General features: G+C 36.6%; 4 protein-coding genes across 4 annotated transcripts in view; 2 read left to right on the top strand and 2 right to left on the bottom strand.

Moving 5' to 3' along the window:
- Positions 1-2,097, bottom strand: part of Mad1 (Mitotic arrest-deficient 1) — a 4,398-nt gene extending 2,301 nt beyond the window's left edge. The window contains 5 exon segments of the mRNA XM_017901270.1: positions 2-335; positions 427-863; positions 945-1,175; positions 1,253-1,522; positions 2,046-2,097. Coding sequence (XP_017756759.1) covers positions 2-335; positions 427-863; positions 945-1,175; positions 1,253-1,522 — 1,272 coding nt within the window. The 5' untranslated portion in view covers positions 2,046-2,097.
- A 1,175-nt stretch (positions 2,098-3,272) lies between these two features.
- EMC10 (ER membrane protein complex subunit 10) lies at positions 3,273-4,287 on the top strand. The gene is given in 5 exon segments (XM_017901272.1): positions 3,273-3,436; positions 3,512-3,775; positions 3,848-4,044; positions 4,046-4,091; positions 4,170-4,287. Coding segments are annotated over 5 exon segments (660 nt in total). The 5' UTR covers positions 3,273-3,376; the 3' UTR covers positions 4,263-4,287.
- A 397-nt stretch (positions 4,288-4,684) lies between these two features.
- On the top strand, positions 4,685-7,713 carry LOC108548365 (Bardet-Biedl syndrome 2 protein homolog). Its single transcript, XM_017901271.1, has 11 exons — positions 4,685-4,909; positions 4,997-5,116; positions 5,185-5,373; positions 5,479-5,661; positions 5,759-5,981; positions 6,157-6,368; positions 6,453-6,623; positions 6,697-6,801; positions 6,917-7,229; positions 7,307-7,561; positions 7,619-7,713. Exons 1-11 carry the CDS (start codon positions 4,685-4,687, stop codon positions 7,711-7,713), a joined length of 2,091 nt encoding a protein of 696 aa, XP_017756760.1.
- A 1,366-nt stretch (positions 7,714-9,079) lies between these two features.
- Positions 9,080-12,503, bottom strand: LOC108548372 (ras-like protein family member 11B). The gene is made up of 4 exons (XM_017901280.1): positions 11,728-12,503; positions 11,078-11,300; positions 10,520-10,706; positions 9,080-9,293 (listed from the first exon to the last, which is right to left on the bottom strand). The coding sequence occupies exons 1-4, from the start codon at positions 11,864-11,866 to the stop codon at positions 9,222-9,224; spliced, it is 621 nt and encodes a 206-aa protein (XP_017756769.1). The 5' UTR covers positions 11,867-12,503; the 3' UTR covers positions 9,080-9,221.
- Positions 12,504-19,691: the final 7,188 nt, after the last annotated feature.

Here is a 19,691-nt window from a genome sequence, read left to right as displayed (position 1 = left end):
TTGTAACAAGGATCATCTTCTTTTGCAACCTACTCACTAATTTGTTCAATTTTTCCTTGGAAACTGTCACATCCATGGCCAATTTTTTAGCATCTTCATAATTCTTTGAGAGAGTATGTGATTCCCTCAACGCAGCATCGAGTTTCGATTTCAGCTGTCCTTCTTCCGCCTTTAAGACTAATTCAGCTTGTTGCAATCGATTCAATTCCCGTTTTAAGGCAGCTGGTCCACCAATAATTCCAATAGATTCATACTCTGTTAGACGTAATGAAAGCTCCGTTTTCTTTGCTTCAAGGGTAGCAACTTGCTGTTCTACTTTTTCTGTATGTTCTAGTCTATAAAATTGCAAATATATTTAAAGATATACAATGAGATCAATAGGTAAACCAATAATGAATGTTCATACAAAAGTTTAAAAAAAAATACCTTTTCATCACGTTAGCCATTTGCTCTTCTAGAAGTAACTTCCCCCGAACAGATTCTCTTAACGTCATGATGGTTTCTTTTGCGGCGATGAGCTCTTTCTCAAGTTCATTCGCTCTCGCCGCTTTCGCAGTTAATAATTTTCCTTCCTCCCATAACGCTCGTTCTGATTCTAACCTCTCAATTTTTATTTTTGTACTTTGAAGTTCTACATTTTGCAATTCCATTTCTTGCTGCTTAGTCTGATATTCTTTCAATTTCTCTTCCAGCTGTGTTATTCTCGTTTGTGCTGCATCGAATTTTAGCTGTATATCAGATACATCGGAAACTTCCTTCATTACTGGTTTACTTTCATGTACCGGTGCATGTTTGAGATCATCTAATAACTTTGAATTTTCATTCATTAATGTCATTATCTTCTGTTCTAAATTCGTTTTTACCTATAAGCAATATACTTTATATGTAAAACATAGAAACAGGAATATTAAAATGATTAATTGAATTAAACATAATCACTATACTTGAAACAATTCTTTTTCTGCAGCAGCTTGTGCATCACGTGCTTCTTGAATTGTTCTACGAGAAATATCAAGTCGTACTTCTAACTGCTTTATTGTTTGTTTGTCCCTTTCCACCTGCATTTCTAAAATGCCTTTCTCTTTTTCAAAAACCTCTTCCATCTGTCTACGTATTTTATGAAGCTGCTGTATAGCAGCCTCCTGATGAGACAATCTGGTTTTTAAAGATACAACCTAATAAAATAGATATATTTCTTTGATATTATCCTTTTCTAAATATTTATGTACAACAGTAATTGAAAATATATTACCTCTCCTTTTAACCTTGTCCATTCCCAGGGACTACCTGGAGCATTAGTGTCTAGCTCACTCCTATTGAAGCTAGAATTACTAGAGTCACTCAGCCTCGGCCTTTTAGGAGAAATGTTGCATCCATCAGAGTCACCAAATAATGGAGTTGGAAATGCAGTACCCGATAATCGCAATGACATAGTATTACTACTACTCTTACGATATGCTTCAGAACCAGATCTTAAATCTTTTATCATTTTGATAACACTTGTTGGATCTTTGTCACTCATCTATGAAAAATAAAATGCAAATTAATGCAAATTATTTCGTAAAGTAACACTTGAACTCGTATTTATTACACATGTATAATAGTTACAAAATTATATCAATAATTATATTTACCTTAATAAATTTATTATACTGTTATTGTACCGAAATTCAGATATGAATATAACTACGGTTTAAGTGAAATTTACGTGTATAAATATACACTGAAACATGACATATATAATATTATAAAATTTACTATAAATTATTTTAGTAAACGTAGTTACAACTTTTACAACACTGTGTATTATTTCGTTAAATAAAAATGATAAATTAAATTAAGAAATAAAGATACAATAAAATTTTCGATCAATTTTAAGTATCATTACTGTTATTGATACTTTAAACACACGTTATATTGAAACATAAATATTGCGCGTTACAAAATGTCCAGAATGATGACACAGAAACAGAGGACACTCTGACCGCGTCCATTACCCCTACTTTTCGCGCCTACAAATAAAGGGCGGAAGACCTAATACTCACTTTTCTGACTCGAATAGTATCCGGTTTTTTGTGTAAATGGCTTTTGTTTTTAAAATATTTAACGTTATGGTTATTACATTAATTTATCTACAGACATATAACTCCCTCCATTATCAATGAATGTAGTGTGGTTAATAAGATGTCTGTTTGTGGCCGCGAACTTTGTCAGATTCAAAATCTGTTAGAACAAAATTTGTTATACTTTCTCGACCATTTTTTAATCGTACGTTAAATGTAATATTCTATTTCTGACTAACTTTCATATACATTTTCTTTAAAGTTGAATTTAATTGTTATATTCATATTTAATTGGAATTCTATTTGTTAATTCTAATCTTTGTGGATGCCAGTGCTTTGGCGGCATCGTTTCATCTCTCTCACACTCAGTAGAAACTGTTCTGTTTCTTCGATGCGCAATGGTCCGTTAATATGACTACGTCAAGCAGTAATAATAATACATGTAACACAAAGATGAACAACACGACTTAAAATGAAGCCTAAAATACCATACATTAATAAAGTATTAGACATTCCTTTGCGTAGATATCTCGTAGTAAACACAATACGATATTATACAAGTATTACACAGTATACAAAAGTTTACAAAGTTCATACTAGCAATATCTAAGAAAGTTATGATGAATGTACCTTAGTTCGTGTATTCGTGTAGTAGAATCATTATAGCATAATTTTTACATGTTTCAGAGCTTGCGTAAACCTATCTTCTTTTGACAAGCAAATATAAAATAATAATATAATTTTGTTATTTGCAACTATGGAATACTTTTTGAAATATGTATATATTCTCATCATAAATTTTCTAGGGCACAATAGTATATCTAACATATTCTATAGCAAAGACATGGCACATTGAAGAAAAGTTACTATGAAATTCATATAAGCGTAGTCCTGCTATATACCATGCAGTAAATGTAATATGATTGGCGAAGAAAGTATAGTACTTTATTCAAAATCATATATTTTGTAAATTTATACTAGAAACTAACCAATAAAGACGTAGCAAAAATAATTGTACTGTCATACAAAGTGTATTTAAATCCCAATGAATATTTTAAACAAATTATGAAAAATAAAGTCCGATAATAATTCAAATTAATCAAAATATTTAATAAAATTAAATTATGAACATATAAAAATATGAATAGTAATCCTTTGTAAATATTTGTAGGTTGTGTTAAACCACTTGTATCATAGTGCGGAAATTCGCACATTCTGTTCATATTATTCTATAAATAAATTATAAATCATTTTAATGGTATAAAATGAGAATTTGATTTTTTTGTACATTATATAAAATAAATAATTTAATAATGCGCGTAATATATATGTGTATAAATTTATTGGTCAGCATATTATCATTGACTCGTGGGGTTAGTATATTTTAATGTTTATAATAATGTTTAATATTCTGTCATGTTTTAAGAAAATATTCATTAAAATTTTAGAGTGAACTCGATTATGATAGTTCGTTACATTTAAGATTATGGCATGCATTTAATGATGAGCCAGAGCCCGCTTTTATAGAACGAGGTAACATTACAGTGTCAAGTGTTCGTAGCGGTGCCTCCGCTATTGGACAAAATGGATTATTACAAACTCATATAGGTCAGTTAAAAAATCTTGCCAAATATGATGGTAAATATAGACTTCACGTAGTAGCCCGTACCTCTTCAGGAAATGAAGTAACATTTTTAACTTCTATACCAGCGGTAATTGTATTTCTTTCACTATCTGTACTTTATACATTCATATTTTACTTATGATCGTTTCTTTTCTTACAGTGCTATCTTCTCGGTTCTGATCTTGAAGATCTTATAACAATTTGGTTGGATAGTACAGCGGAGCCAATAGCTGTAAGCTTGTCATCACCTGGTCCTTGTAGCACAGAAAATCCATTTACAAGCATGTGGACAACTAATGTAGTTATTAAATACCCTGATGGTGGGCCAATTCCAGATACTGCTACATATATAAGTGAGTGAAAGAGGAGAGGCAAAAGATAATAGATCGTTCCTTGCAAGATATGTAGGTTTCTTGTTTTAATCAATATTTGGATATTTTATTTTGTAAAATACAATTTATGTATTATACTTTGTATTTCAGTGGATATACGTTGTTCCTGCATTGATCTTCGTTGCATTAACAGCAGCAGCAAATCCAGAAGCTGGAGCAGCAGGTGGTAGTGCCCAAAGATAGTAATTTATAGTGTATGTGGTGTCTCCAGGAGTGTTTGTAAAAACTGTTTATTTATAAACTTACAATGTAATTTCACAATTACAGTTGTAAAAACTATGATTGTATCTTCTGCTGAATAAATTTTATGATTTACTTAAATTTCTTTATTTATATTTTATTTTTCTATTTTACTATTTACTCTTTCTAATAAAGTGCAACATTGAAATTGTGTCCAATGTAAGATGTACTAGCATGTTACGATATATTTTCTTCCCAAAGCCAACTGTTACAATTATATAGCATTTACCATATATAGTATAGTACATCAGGTAAAGTTCACAGGTAAGGCAGGGAAAGATCAATAATCTACCCCCAATGAACAAGGCCACAAACTGTTACCATTATGCATTGGAAAATGCGTGATCATTCGTGTGGAATATAACATGGCAGCGTTTTCTTTGAATATCCAAAAACACGTGGAGCCTGGACTTGTAAGTTCCGGGAAATTCGATGGCTCTCATGCTTGTCTAGTGGCTGTAACTTATGGTGGAAATATTTTGGTGCATAGCCCTCACAGGCAACCACAAATAACCGGTCATGATCACGAACAGTCCGATAGAAAATTATCTTGGAGCGGAGAGCTTGCGGAACTTCAGATAGGGTCTGAGGTATAATTAATTAATTACGAATCTTATAAAAATTTACTAAGATTCCTAAAGTTACAATTTAATTGGTATCTACATATATATCGCTAGATTACAGCATTATGTACCGGTCGACTTAATGAGGATGATAGAGACATCCTCCTAATTGGAACTTCAACTCACGTTCTAGCCTACCATATAGAAGACAACTCTGATATTTTTTATAAAGAGGTATTCTAATCAAATTGAACAAGTACAATTCAAAGAGAACATAAAAATTAAATTACTCTCGCAATCAGATGTCTGATGGTGCAAGATGTATAATTATTGGCAAACTGAGTTGGCTACCTAATCAAGTTGCAATCGTTGGTGGCAATTCTTCTGTGACAGTCTTAGACTTACAAGGTACAGAAATATTTTGGACAGTGGTAGGAGGTGTTGTCACTTCTCTAACCGTTTTTGACTTTGATGGAGATGACGAGAACGAGGTAAAATAATCTAAAAAGTATCAAGCTCGAGGAACAATTGTCTTCTTAATATTAATTTTTATTTTCATTAATCCTACTATTTATCCTAATTATTAAAATATACAGTTGGTAATCGGAACGAAGGATTTTGAGATAAAGGCGTACAAGAAGGACAATCTGATCTGGGATGCCAAAGAAACTGCCCCAATTACCACCTTAACCGGTCTCCCTAACAGAAGATTCGTTTACTCAGTAGGAAATGGAACTCTTGGTGTCTATGAGATGGCTCAAAGACTATGGCGCGTTAAGGTTAGCCCAAATTGTACAACGGAGATTCCTAAGCGAAGTCTGCTACATGAATACTGAATTTGAGTTATAGGAACATTCGATTCCATAAATTTTTCAGTCGAAACATCGGGTGGTGGTAACAAGGAGCTTCGATCTGAACGGGGACGGGATTCCAGAAGTTATAACTGGCTGGAATAATGGAAAGGTAGATGCAAGGTTGGCCAATTGCGGGGAAGTAATTTTTAAAATTCAATTATCCGTCGGAGTGGCTGGTATCGTGGAAGCCGACTACAGGAGGATCGGCAAATCTGATTTAGTCATAATGTCTTCTTCTGGAGAAGGTACAATAGTGACCCTTTTCCATACCAGCACAATTAAATTATTTAATTATTTCAGAATATACTATACTAAATCACACAATGCTACATGACAATTATGTTGTATTAAAAAGTCAATAGAGACTGAATAATTGAAAAATTGATATTTTAGTTTTATCTTAAATGGTGTTGACTTCAGTGCGTGGCTATGGTTCTGGTACCACGATGGATACTCCGGAACCTGGTGAAGCTATGCGCGATTTATTGGCCAAAAAGCAGATGCTTCAAATGGAACTCAGACAAAGAGCTGCCTCTGTTCCGAACATGTATCATGGAACGAAGTTAGCAGTTAGTCTGATGACATCCGAGGGTGCGGCTCGCATTGCCCTTGCTTCTGGACCTGGACTTCTGGTATGTCATTCAATGTCTACAAATTTTTGTATAAGATTGCTCAAAATTATACGAATAGTATGCAACTGTATCAATCGTATTTAGATACATTGCGCGATAGTTTTCACCGAAGGAGTGTTCGAGGGTGAAACTCAGGTGATTCATCCTAGTAGACCTAGAGGGGAACTCGAAATTGAGCTTCGACCACCGAAAAACGCCCCTGTGGACATACACGTGAAAGTGTGCGTTGGTCCAGCTGGTGCAGATTTGTTACAGGTAGCATGGAAAGACTATTACCAAAAGAAATTTATTCCTGGTGCATTTGTCTGATCTATTTACCACGTTTAAGGTGTTCGAAATGACACGTCAGTTGCCGAGGTTTTGCATGTATCAAGTCATCAAACGGCCCATACGGATTACAGAGGATTTCACGAAAAATAGCGTCACAGCTGAGGTACGTGTTCTAATGGACTTAGAATTACGAATCTTTTGCTATTATTTTTGACAGCTGAAGAAAGATAGGGATAAACTGCCTTGAGCATGTACGGTACTTATTTATACGTAATTAGCTTGCAGAAAGACCTCAAAGAATCGCGCTCTGGCTGAATCAAAGTCTCATACTCCCTGAAGAATACGAAATTAAAGAGGAGAAGCCGAACAACGGCAGCATTGAAATGTGGCTTTGCGGGATGAGAGACAACAAGATTCATTGTTTCATGGCAGATGCAACCGGGAAAGTAACTATTCAAACAGAGGATCCCACATTTGCTGGTGATATTATTCAGTCGCTAGCCTTATATTTAGGCCTCAGGGAACTTACTTCTGAGGTTTCGTTCCCGGTGGAAGAGAAGAAGCTGCTGGATGCATTGGAACGCGTGAAAGGTGACTTACTAGAGTGATAAAGAATTATATTTCTATTAGAAAGACATTGTAGGATGTAATTAGTCATCTGGTCACAGAGCTAAAGGAAATCGATGTTAAGCTGCAAGCGGAGACAGCCAACGAGACTACTTTATTGAAAAATATTATAATTCGCTTGGAAGATGCAAGAATTCTCGAGAATATCGATGAAATGAAGAAGAGACTCGTACAACTGAAGAATGTCAACGTTGATCTAATCAGGGAACACGAGATCAGGATGAAGAGCTATCGAGAACTTACAGTGAATTTAAAGGAGCTTAATCTTGGCGTGCAACGTGCAGCTAGATTAAGAGGTAATAGTTTCTGTCTGTTATATACTTTCGTTACGTGATATTTGGATTTTGTTTCAGTTGGAAAAAGTGCCTCGAACACAGTAGCTCGTTGCAGAGCAGCTATTCAGGACGAAAATCCAAAAGCTCTTGCACTCGCAATAAGACATGGATGAATTTTAATACTCTTTCTTTATTGTCATTTTACTTAGACAATATAACAGAAACTTGACATTAATAAGTACCATTTTATACAAACATGTTGATCCATCTTTCAAATCCCATACAACTTATGTATTCAACAACAGCAATAAGTGCAAAATACTTTGAAGTAAGAGTTACATGAAGAAGCTTCGAAATTTCCTAAAAATTCCTTAGCAATTCCTTAAACAATGTATTACACTACATATTATATTTATAATTAATATTTTCAGGAAATTAATCCATTTACCCTTTTCTGCTAAATTTCATTGAACCACTGAGTTAGTTAATGTTAAATAATTCCAAAAATATACTTTAAAGCCAACAAAATACACCCGTTAGAACTGTAAAACGACACGAAACAATCAACATTTCCCACAACACGAAGAATTACAATAGAATCATAGGAAGGAAGCTCACAATACAAGCTTTAAGATCGCCCTGAGTCAATGCAGAGTTCCCCGAACGGTAGCGTCCAAGGTCCCGTCAGTGGAGGCTCTCACCCTGAAGGAACTCGTTTGCTGTCCAGAATTGCCCGGCAATTCCGTCAACAGTTTGAAGATGTCGGTGAAAACGGCCATGACCTGTCGAATAAAAATAATCGGGCCAGTCCGCTGCTATCGTTACATAACCTCGCGGGATTATCTATTCAGCCACTATGACGATTATGTTTCATATATTTTTCTCATAAACTACGTTTAAAACCGGTCGCATTATCACTCGTACCATTTTTTCGCTCGCATCCATACCAGTGGTTCGAGACACGTGTAACATCACCGATCTCCAAAGCATTCCTTCTACTTTCACACCTCTACCTCACATTTCCTCCGATATAATACCATGATCAAGACTACAGTATCGTGAGAAGCTTCCAAAACTTCGAGACTTCGAAAAACGACTCAAAGGAATACAATTTTAAGAGAAGGGAATATTTTCCAAGATAAACGAGAAGACCGATAATAAGAGGTCTGTGAACGACAAAGGGACCTGTTGCTCGAACACTGCTAACGACCACAACATCGTTCGAGGTCCGATTATATTCGGGCCCAGGGGTAATTAATTGTGAAACAAATTTTTAATTACGGCACATTACGATACCGATAACGCGGGGACGATCGTTCCAAGATGCTCGTGGTATCACCCGCTCTGCGCCACGATACAGATTTTGTTTACCACTCTTCGATCACGCGTAAACGCCATGACCGGTTTCCCAGAGGAGTAAACAATCGTTTTAGAAAAATACCGAGCCTCGCGATTAGGCTTTGCTCGCGAGATCGATCGAGACAAAGCGGAACGATCGATTCGCGAGGCTGTCCCCTTCCCTCGTCCTCTTGGGCTTCCGTGAGTCGAGCAGATCGAGCAACAGCATGGTCCCGTCGAGATTTCCGATCCATTCTGATCGACCAGACTTTCTTTTGCGATCGATGACGTAGCGCTACGTCAATGATCTCGATGTCGTATCGTGGCGAGACCTCACGAATATTCAGCTCTCTGGAGATATCGAAGCCTGTCTGCCGAAGCTCTCGTGGTCGATGACGTGGTGTTGTGTCTGGCTCTGGCGAATTTTAGAAAATTAAACAAGTGTGATGGGATCCTTGGGTAATTCGAATTTTGACAAGCAATTTCCTAACGATAACGATGAATCTGATTATCGAGAATTCGTGTCGCGTGATCTGGTAGGTGGAAGATTTTTGTTTTGGGGAATACTAGGTTCGTAGATTAGACGAAGTTAGAAGGTGGGGGAACTATATCGTTTGAACTGTTATCTGTGCAACTTTGTAGTCGAGACTTCCTATAGTCACAGATTTAGAAGTTTCTCAAGAAGAATTAATTTCGATCAGGCTGATCTTAATTCGAGAAAACGAGAATATAAAATAATACAGTGTTTTATAGTATTATTATATATATGTATAGTAGATTAACGGTACTTAAAATATGGTACTTCAAGAAGTATAAATATGAAATACTTGATACAAGTATAATGAAGAAATACAGTTTGAGATAGATGTGGCCTTCGTGCAATAAATTCGTTGTTTTGTAACTGTTTACCTTATGTATGACTTAGATCATAATTTACACGTCGGATAGCCTGTGTCTTAGCCCTTGCCACCTAAGGTTAGATGTATGACAAAAGAGTCAATGTCAGCGTTACGTCAAAAGCTTATAGTTTTATCGTGAAACGTAACGCCGTGTCAATGACTGCTGATTTTTTCAAAGCATTACGAAGTAGTACTGTGTCATCTTGGGATGGCATGATTTTATATCGAAAGTGGCGCTATACTGTATTTTATTACTGGTTCACATATTAAAACTTGCATGATTTGAAATTGAAAATTTAAAAATACAGCATTTGTCATTATCATTGTTGTCTTGTATTTTAATTATTCAATGTCTCACCAGCCCCTTCTATAACTTATTGGCGACTAGAGTATAGTCTGAGTATCATTTCAGCTGGGTATATTTTTATATATTAGTAGAAATAGTGTACTGACCAAGAATCATAAATTTGTACACAGGAGAATCATAATGTAACAGGTTCTTCCACCATCTTTAACACAATTTGAAAAATGTGCCATACCAATTTTTATTATTAAGCTGAAAATGTCATAATGTAGTATATATTGTTTTCCTCAAGGTCAGATTGAAGTACCAACACAGTATTGGCGATGAATCTATTATTATACATCTAACTTTAGAGAATAAAGGCCAAGATAAAGAACGTTTCGTATATCGATAATTATTTAAATGATGGAGGAATAAAAATTGATGAGTCAGTGTTACCTGATCGACGGATTCTCGGACGGAAATTTCGTGAAATGCATGGGCCTCGATCTCTTCTGCCCTCTGACGACCTTCTGCAGTGGAAACTACCCTTTCGCCAGGAGTGTACGTTAGGTCTGCTTTATTTGCTATGAGGATCACTATTGGTGGTACTTTTCTAGTCTTCCTTGCGTGAGATACCAAAAATCTGAAATATGGAACAAGGAATAACGATTACAAATATTCGGTAAAAAATATTATTGTGAAAAATATTTGTGGTAAAAGTAAAAATTGTAGAAATTATCTTTTGCAAATATAAAGATTTGTTGTTAAGGATTTATCGAAGAAATATTTTCCCCCAGCGAATGGGTTTTGACATTTCTTACATATAGTTCAACCCTTTGATATTTGCACGATTTAAAAATAGGTTAGAAGTTAATTATATTCGTTGATATATTCACACATCGCTTGGCAAATTATTTCCCTCTTTTCTGAGTTTATTGAAAATATTGGATTAAGAAGGAGGTTATGTAGGTTAGGTTTCTCAAATATGTGAAAGTTGATTGATTCACTGCTCACCGGAGACGAGATGTTTCGTCAAAACTGACACGATCCGACACGGAGTAAACGAGAACGATGGCATCTGCCCAACGCAATTTCAATTCAGACGGAGGTGGTAAATACCCCGGGGGGTCAGTTATCTCCCATGCGGCGTCCAGGAAGCTGTCCACTTTGTAAATCCTCTCGATGGAGCAGTCGTATTCCCCTATGTATCGTTTCGTTGCAAATCGCACCGCTAGAGCTAAATATTAGTATAAGAAATTTTGGAAAATTCAAAGATTTGAGGATTAGAAAATTAAAAATTCGAAATTTGAAAATTTGAAAATTCGAAAATGTGAAATTTAACAATTTCAAAATTCGGAAATGTAAAATTTGGAATTCGAAAATTCGAAAATTCGAAAGTGTGAAATTTGACAATTCGGAAATGTGAAATTTAGCAATTTCAAAATTCGGAAATGTAAAATTTAGAATTCGAAAATTCGAAAGTGTGAAATTTGACAATTCCAAAATTCGGCAATATGAAATTTACAAGCTCGAAAATTTGAAATAGGGAAATTTCGGAACTAGAAAATTTTGGGGCCAATGCATTAGTCATTTTACAAGTCATTGCAATATTTTATTTATTACGATTTTATGTATTTTATTTTATTATTTAATTTATTTCTTACCACTTTTACCGACACCTTGATGGCCCAATAAAATCACTTTGACAATTCTTGGATCCTTGCTGGTGAGACCAAGATTCCACGCAATTGGGGGGCTGATTCTTTTCTTCAACGACGTTGCCGGTGGACTGAATCTCTCCATGACTTAACTGTTACTGCTTTCCCTCTGGGATGTTGCATCGATTATGAACCCTCTCTTTACCCGATGATATTTAACAGACGCGTTCATTATGCACGCATCCTTCGAGCTACCCTTTTCTTCCATCGACCCGTAAGTGGTAAACAAACTATCCGCAACATTAGTTTTTATTTTCTGCATCTTGTTCCCTGTTTATTTTCGTCTCCATTTCGTGATCTTGCATTGTGTAGTCTGCGAATTTAATTTAATTCAATTTATTTCATTCCCCACATTTTTTCCTTCATTTTTAACGCTCTTCTGATTAATTTATTCCATCACATTTTTCGATCTCGCTTAATTGCTTAATTGATTATAACATATTTAAAACAGGATTCTACTCGATCACTTATCTCACGCCCGTTCTTTCCACAAGTACGATACTTTTATTTTTCCTCATATTGCATCTGCGACACTGGCGACGTTTAAAATAGAAAGTTTATCAAAGCTGGAACATCCAATTCGCTCGATAACCAATTATTTGGGTAATACGGTTACAGGGATCATACGATTTCGGACGAGGCATAGTTGTTGATTATATCGTTATAATCATTAACTACAATTCTGTAACTATTTACGTAACAAATATCTACATGGACTGAAATTTTACAGTGTCACCAGATATTCCTAGATTAACCATATATTTACAAATAAAATATTAGTTAAAGTAGTATGAGGAAAATAAATATTTATATAATTAAATCCCTATTTAAAGGAAAGTCAACAATAATTTTCCTAAAAGTACTTGTTATTTTCAATAACTCCAAATAGAAAGAGCCCAGAATCAAATATTCTGATTACTCAGATAATTGCAGAGTTAAAGATTTACCTATACCACCGACCATATATTTTCTGACCATGAAAAGAAAACTATAACGCATATTATACTTTCTCTGATAAGTTCAAATAAAAATAAATATATTCATATCCCAATTTCAATGCCTCCAATATCACCAATATATCAGTAACGCATCTTAAGATCCAAAACCCATCCTCAAGCTTCTCCACTTGATCTCAAACAAAAAAATACCCCAAACCCCTTCATTCCACGAAAAATAAAAGATAAAAGTATTCAATTTTTGATTTTTCCCAGTCGTTCGTTCCCACGAGGCCAGGAGCGAGAGCCAACGCAAAGGTCGTTATATATGAACTTAATCAAGATGCTTCGTATCAGTGTCGCTGGGTCAAACGTTGGTTTCGCAATTCGCGGCCCTCCTCCTGGATGGAATAAAACCGGGCATCGCGGCGGCTGCACCCGCCACGGCCGCACGATTATACGACCTGGGCCCCGTTCGCGGCGGCACGCGTCCAACGGTTGTTATTACTTTTATGTAAGAGGCGCGGACGGCTGCGGGGCGGCCGGCCTTTTATCGCCTTCGTTACGCGCCGTCCCGCGGCGAATGATAGAACGCGCGCCAGGATGTCCGTGAGTCACCGGCGGCGCTTCGATTTCCCTCCATGGTTCGTCGCACTTCCCGCCCTCTCCGCCACTCAGTGGAAATTCGATTGTCTTCGGCGGACGTTGCCTTTGGTGTCGTTGGTTGGCATGGAGGACGACGATGACGACGCCACTCGGGTGGGAGGAAGTCATGGAGAAATACGAAGTGTAGGAGGGTAGAGATTAGAGGGAGAGAAAAATGGAAGAAAAATGAGTGAGGACGTGAGAGGCGAGAGTGGGGGAAAAATGGGGTTGGGTAGCAAGCGGCAAGATGTCGTGAGGGATGGAGCAATGGTGAAAGGTTGGGAAGAAGGAGATGGAGTTCACCCTTTGTGTCTTGAATTATGTCATTCTTATTCTTTGCTGATAGCTTTATTTATCCTGGATAGGTTGAGACTGCTTCAGTGGCGAATGTGGTGAGTATAAATAGCCTTTGCAATCTGCAGGGTACAAGCTGTGAGAGATGCCGGAGGATGGAGAATGTAGAGAAGAGAGGGTGCAGGGGGGTTAACCCTCTGTAGCCAGGATTTTGTTTCATATAAAATCTGTGGAATAATAAATGTTATAAATGGATTGTGTGGTGTCGGTATGGTGTTGGATTAATTAATTAAAAAAATAATTTTGGAAGGCATGGATATACGAATATGTAAGTTTCTCAAGAAAGGGTAAGTGAAGTAGGAAAGCAATGAATTTATAAAGACTGTTATCTGGCGAACGCTATTATTCTTCTTATCTTGGCCCAAATAAAAGTTCTTTAAACTTGGAATTTCAAAATATGTGACACGTGATGGAGTAGATCGTGCATTCCATAATCAACAATGTTGTTCAAAAAGATATGGTAGAAATTTTATCATAGGAAGTTTTGCATTATATAATGAACTAGATTATAAAAATTAAGGAATATTATTTTTCTGAACAAATCTTTTATCATTTACGACGTTGTTTGCTTGTATTTACGTAAATTTTGATAATAAAAAGTAACTTCAGCTTAGGTTTCTTTCAACGGAACAAGATTCGCGAAGTATAACCTTACGAAACAACTATATGACTTGATCTGACGATTATAGATAATCTGTATCAAATATCAATAATTCATTTGTGACCTCTTGCGGAACTACGTTCATATTGACGATTTTTATGTCAACTCAATCCCATCTTTCTCAATTTCCAGAGATATACCTACCTCTTCCTGAACCTCTTAAATCAGTCAATCTTTTAACCAACTGAGTTATTCTTTCCGCTTGTAAGTCCTTCACCAGGTGACAAATTAAAAGAGTCCTTATAATCTAACATTGGGTGTCTTCCATAAGTTTCTACCCTTGTTTCTTTATCAATCATTTCCAAGGTAATTGGTACAAATTTCCTCGAACCTTTGCCTTGCACCAAGGCTACCAATCTCTACAATAGGCTGATTAAAAACTTTTAACCATCTTCTACTTTCAACCGGAATAGTCAACGCACCGATCTACCTCTTCTTCCATCACTGGATCTCCACTTGATTCGCTCCTACCTTAGGTACATAAACGCTTCCAGGAACTGCCACAAAGCACCTGCAACTTAGTTTCACCCTCAAACACTCCCCTATTCTACCCTTGAAAGCAATCTCAAATTCCTCTACCCTCTATATTTACCTTTCACGATGATCGTTCCAACCCCATATAGATCAGTCATTTGTAACGAATTCCTCCGGCTGTATCCTCGCTTCAGAGACTCGCTGGTGGTCCCATCGACGTTAGCCAGCGAAATGGCTCGGCGGATCAGTTCAGAGACCAGTTTTCGGGTATCGTGGAAACGGATCTATTCGCAATCTCCAGCGAGCCGATTTCCAGGAATCCCTGGGCGGTTTCTTCTAAGCGTGCCCGTGTTTCCTGGTACACCCGGCCGGCCATTGATAATCTAAATATAAACGCCACGAAGTCGGCCGTGTAGGAGGAAAGCGTGCCGCTCCCCGGTTGACCTCATGTACGGGTTCCACGGGGTTATCGGCGTGTAACTCGCGGCCCTTATCGGTTATCGGTGCCCCGGCGGCGCCGCAATCACCGAAAAAATGTGCCCGCCAGTTTCACCGGCCGATTCAAACATGGAGGACGCTGCTCCCCAAGGAACCGACTCCTTCGAACGTGGCCTGTTCCACCTTCCCTGCTTCTTTCCCCTCGAAACGCCTTTTTGGGATAAGATAACGCGAAATTCTGTGCTATCAATCGATTCCAATGAGACCTGTAAAATTGAAGATTACGAAAGGGTTAACTTTTTCCTGTTGTTTTGAAACGAAGGCCTATGGTGTTTAGGTATAGGTGTCAGAATTGATGAGAAATGGGTGCTGATATGTGGGGGAAGAAGGAAAAAAAGGCGAAGGGAGTATTGGGATGATGTGTGTGTGAGAGATGTAATGAAGAGGTAGCGTTGAAGTGACACTTGATAGATGTCAGGACATTTTTTTTGTAAGATTAGTGAAAAATCCTATGGAAGAAAGACTTATAATGTAAAATCTAATTATGTCATATTTATATGTATTGTGTGTTTTATTGTAAGTAACTGGCAATGTGTTCATTGTCACATAATTATATTTGCACTGGGAAACCTAAAGTTAGTACTTGGGTTATTAATCTTCAGTGTGTATCTATGTATGATTCTAATTGAGGACGTATGACGAAGATAAACAGGTATACATAACCTAGTTTTTATCTCGATGAAGGTCAAAATTAATTTTACCAAAAACACCTGTGTGTTTTTAATATTTAATTCCAAAATTAATCATTTGAAACCCAATCTTTCTATTGGGGTAGAGATAATAAAGGACTCACAGTTCATAGAATTGGTAGGAAAATATAAATAATTGACAAACAGTTGCTACTGTTCTTAACCCATTAATTTCCATGGAGTACAAGTTGTTTATTTTCGTGTTTGACAAACTCTAATCGATATTTTCGATAGATGAACGACTCGACTCAGGGAGAATGTTGTTATCTAGCCACTTGCTTATCTTCGGAACCCAGAGGAATCCAATTATGCAGCTATAATTTCTGGTGTCAGTCAAGTTCCGTGACCCCCCTTGTACTTCAAGGAGACGTTTATTTTTATTTTTCACAGAACCCCATGAAAGTCTAAATATACTTTCGACTGACCTTTAGGTGAATATCTAGATGGTGTTACAGCCGACGCACACATGCATGCGCATTTGCCCGCGTGCAACCGAGCTTCGAACGGTAAATCAAACAACATACTTGCTGTGGAGCTGTGGATCTCGAAATTATTTCCATGATGAGAGACCCAAAATACTTCGCTTGGCATCTTTGCTCCAGCTCCGTAACTTATCTGAAAACACGGAATCTGTTATTGAAGCAACAACTGGAAAAAAATGCAAAACCAGATAAGATTGGTAATTGGAAAAATTGAAAAAGCGTTTTAATCTCGTTTACGATAGTTTACAAGCTAGATATTTCGACTTCGAATTCTGATCGTCCTACGGAACATGTCCTACTGTATCGTTATCTATTTTATCTACCGTGTCAATTTTTTTCTTTACTTTTTCCAGCCCCCACATTGTCAAAACATTGTCAATAGACATCAAATTTTTGTCACATGCCTGAATAATTTAAATTGCGATATCTACATCGCCGAAGATCAATTTGTACGGTGGTGTTAAAGATGAATTATATAACGGAAAGTTAGATAGATCAATTTTATAAATGCTTGTCTATAAATAAATGGATCACACAAATGGATCTAGTTAAACGGCCCCAAGAAACCACAGATTCGCATGACTATGTGGCGTTGTGACGATTTTACAAGCAATCGTAAATATTGAAATTTTCACTGCCGTTTATCAAAATGAAGTTCAGAAATTCGATACCAACTACTACGATTAGTGAACTTTCTTCTGCGTCAAAATCATTCGTTCTTGTTCCTAAATCGGATTCCTTGAATTGTAAGCGTATCTAAAAATCCCCAAACATTTATGTATATGCGTATATAATTACATTTATTTACATAATTTTAATCCAGTAGTATTCGCGTCTTGTACGACTTCATTGCTACAAATATTTAAAATTCTTGATAATTTTTTAAATCCATAATCAGTGATAACAGCTGTACAGATATGTGACGGTTTCTGAAAAAAAGAAGGAAAAGATATACATATTATTTAAAGCAACCATGATAAAAGAAATCGCATGCTAGCGAATTTAAGTTTAATATCAGTTCAATATACTACTATAAAATAGGGTATCATAATAAGGTTATCACATCCACAATTAAATATCATTGAAAAAGGTAATTTTATCCTGCAACCTTTACCCTAATCTGATTAAAATGTGCGAAGGATGATGTTTCTTACGTACCTTTCTTGGCGAAGCAAAGTTGATAGAAATCTACAAGGAATTACATAAAAGATATAACGTTCTTTAGTTTTCAATCGTCTCAGTAAGTCGAAAACATTCGTTTCGGCTAAGATAAAGTTTTATCTCAACAATGTTTTCATAATTCTTCGCGATCCTTCTGTCCCTTCGTTCACGAAATTGGATTAATTTGAATCTAACCTAATTTGAATTAAAAGTACATACGAATTCTAATCTTCAGGGAATTGTGATTGGAAAAAAGAATAATTCAACGCGCATGCGTAGAAAGTTCCCGCCAATTCTCCACCCAACCAAAGTCCTTCTCGTAAACTAAAAATTGGAAAAAAAATCATTAAGATTAATTATTTAATATATTAAATTATTGTATGAGTAAAAAAAAATATTTAAATAAATCGTGAATACCTTAAAATATTTAAAGTTTCCTTCAGTGTCTTTTAACGTGACGATGAATTTGCAAAGCGGCTAACTTATGCTCGCCGTGACATATTGCGTATGACTCATTGAGGTGTTGATAATCCGCGATCGAAATTAGTAAACAAGCGATCGTTTGTTTCGTCGATCTGCAAGACTTTTCCGGCAAAAACCCAATCTTGCTCTTGTTTGCTTGGCCGTTATTGACTCCAAGCACAGCCACGCACTTCGTGTGTAGTTATTTTCTCGCATTTTATTCCGATAAAACGAACTATACTCTTCCCAGAAGCAAGAACCGTGATTGCTACGCCCAGAGAGGCAAACGGATATCGGATCTTTTAAAATAACAATTTTCTCCGCTGCATTATGTCATGCACCGCTTAAGAACGTTACATAACTATTACGTAACGAGTACAGAGTAAGTATATCCGACTAAATTTCACTATTATCGAATTCGTTACGATTACACTTTCAGAAATCGATCGATATAGCTATTATCGATTTATATTCGATATAAAAGTATCGAACTGTTGTTTACTTATCTAATGCGTACTATATTCCATGGAATAACGAAAACAAAATTTTTCACACAGCTTCACTAATTCAGTAAGGCTACCTTACCCACGGATCTACTACGTCACACGAGAGTTTGACAGAAATGCAACAATACTAAGGTTAACCTATTTCACTGCTACGGTAAAAATGTTTATGGTCCTGCGTCATGGAAAGATTCTCGTATTAACGATTATGCCTGTTTCCTGTAAGTAATCATACATGAAAGTATCGATTTTAGAATCTCTCTTGAATATTACATATGCACGTGTATATTTAGTTCTTCGTTAGCTCCTCGTTGCGATCAAATATCCCTGAGTACGAAATTCTTTCGCACATATTTCCACTTAATACCTAATAATCACGTACATATACATTATCACAAAAATGATAAATTATCATTCGTCAGCCTTGTTAAACGTATCCTTAAGGAGGTTAATCTCAAACATTCTCTTTTAACACTCATTACTTAAAGCATTCGATCGATTTCAAAGCAACACGACCTCAGACTCATATTAAAGTTCCGTGAACGTTCTGATCGCAAATTACTCAGACTTAACCCAATTAAAGATTTCCACTAGCCCATAGATCATCCTATGACTATTAACCTCGCGTTTCCGAACGTTTCCATAAACCTAACCTTTCCTCGCGCAACAAGGTGGCAGCGCACTGCGCGAATCACGTCGCGCAACGATCGAGGGATCGATTGTTTTCACGGAAACGACGAATTATTCACGACAGTTCTGATCGGAAAACCCCGCGTTTCCCGGAATATTCTCCGTTTGACCTGACACGATTTTGCGTTGTGCGATAGGGAAAGGATTGTTGACCAACGTAACGGTGTCTTCTCGCCTACCAACGAACCTCCCGTGCCTATTAATAAACATAACCAGGCTCGTAAAAAACCCATTACCCGTCCGAGAATAATTGCCACAATAAAGATTGCCGTTTCAATTATAACGCGGCCGCCCATTAACCGGCCGGTTTTCCAACGCTCTCGCGCACTCTCTCGCATCCGACCAGCCTTTTTCTC

Source organism: Eufriesea mexicana, unplaced genomic scaffold (genome assembly GCF_001483705.2).
Source record: "Eufriesea mexicana isolate 0111107269 unplaced genomic scaffold, ASM148370v2 scaffold1596, whole genome shotgun sequence".
Taxonomy (NCBI): Eukaryota; Metazoa; Arthropoda; class Insecta; order Hymenoptera; family Apidae; genus Eufriesea; species Eufriesea mexicana.
This window is presented reverse-complemented; position numbering and strand designations above follow the sequence as displayed.

What these genes read in the sequence shown, in the direction of transcription:
- LOC108548372 (XM_017901280.1), bottom strand. Translation starts at nt 11,866, where the DNA reads ATGGAGAGATTCAGTCCACCGGCAACGTCGTTGAAGAAAAGAATCAGC. An exon ending in TCAAGGTGTCGGTAAAAGTG is followed by an intron (nt 11,301 to 11,727) that starts GTAAGAAATAAA and finishes ACTAATATTTAG; the next exon opens with CTCTAGCGGTGCGATTTGCA. An exon ending in GACGAAACATCTCGTCTCCG is followed by an intron (nt 10,707 to 11,077) that starts GTGAGCAGTGAA and finishes TCCATATTTCAG; the next exon opens with ATTTTTGGTATCTCACGCAA.
- LOC108548365 (XM_017901271.1), top strand. Translation starts at nt 4,685, where the DNA reads ATGGCAGCGTTTTCTTTGAATATCCAAAAACACGTGGAGCCTGGACTT. An exon ending in CTGGTGCAGATTTGTTACAG is followed by an intron (nt 6,624 to 6,696) that starts GTAGCATGGAAA and finishes ACCACGTTTAAG; the next exon opens with GTGTTCGAAATGACACGTCA. An exon ending in AAAATAGCGTCACAGCTGAG is followed by an intron (nt 6,802 to 6,916) that starts GTACGTGTTCTA and finishes ATACGTAATTAG; the next exon opens with CTTGCAGAAAGACCTCAAAG.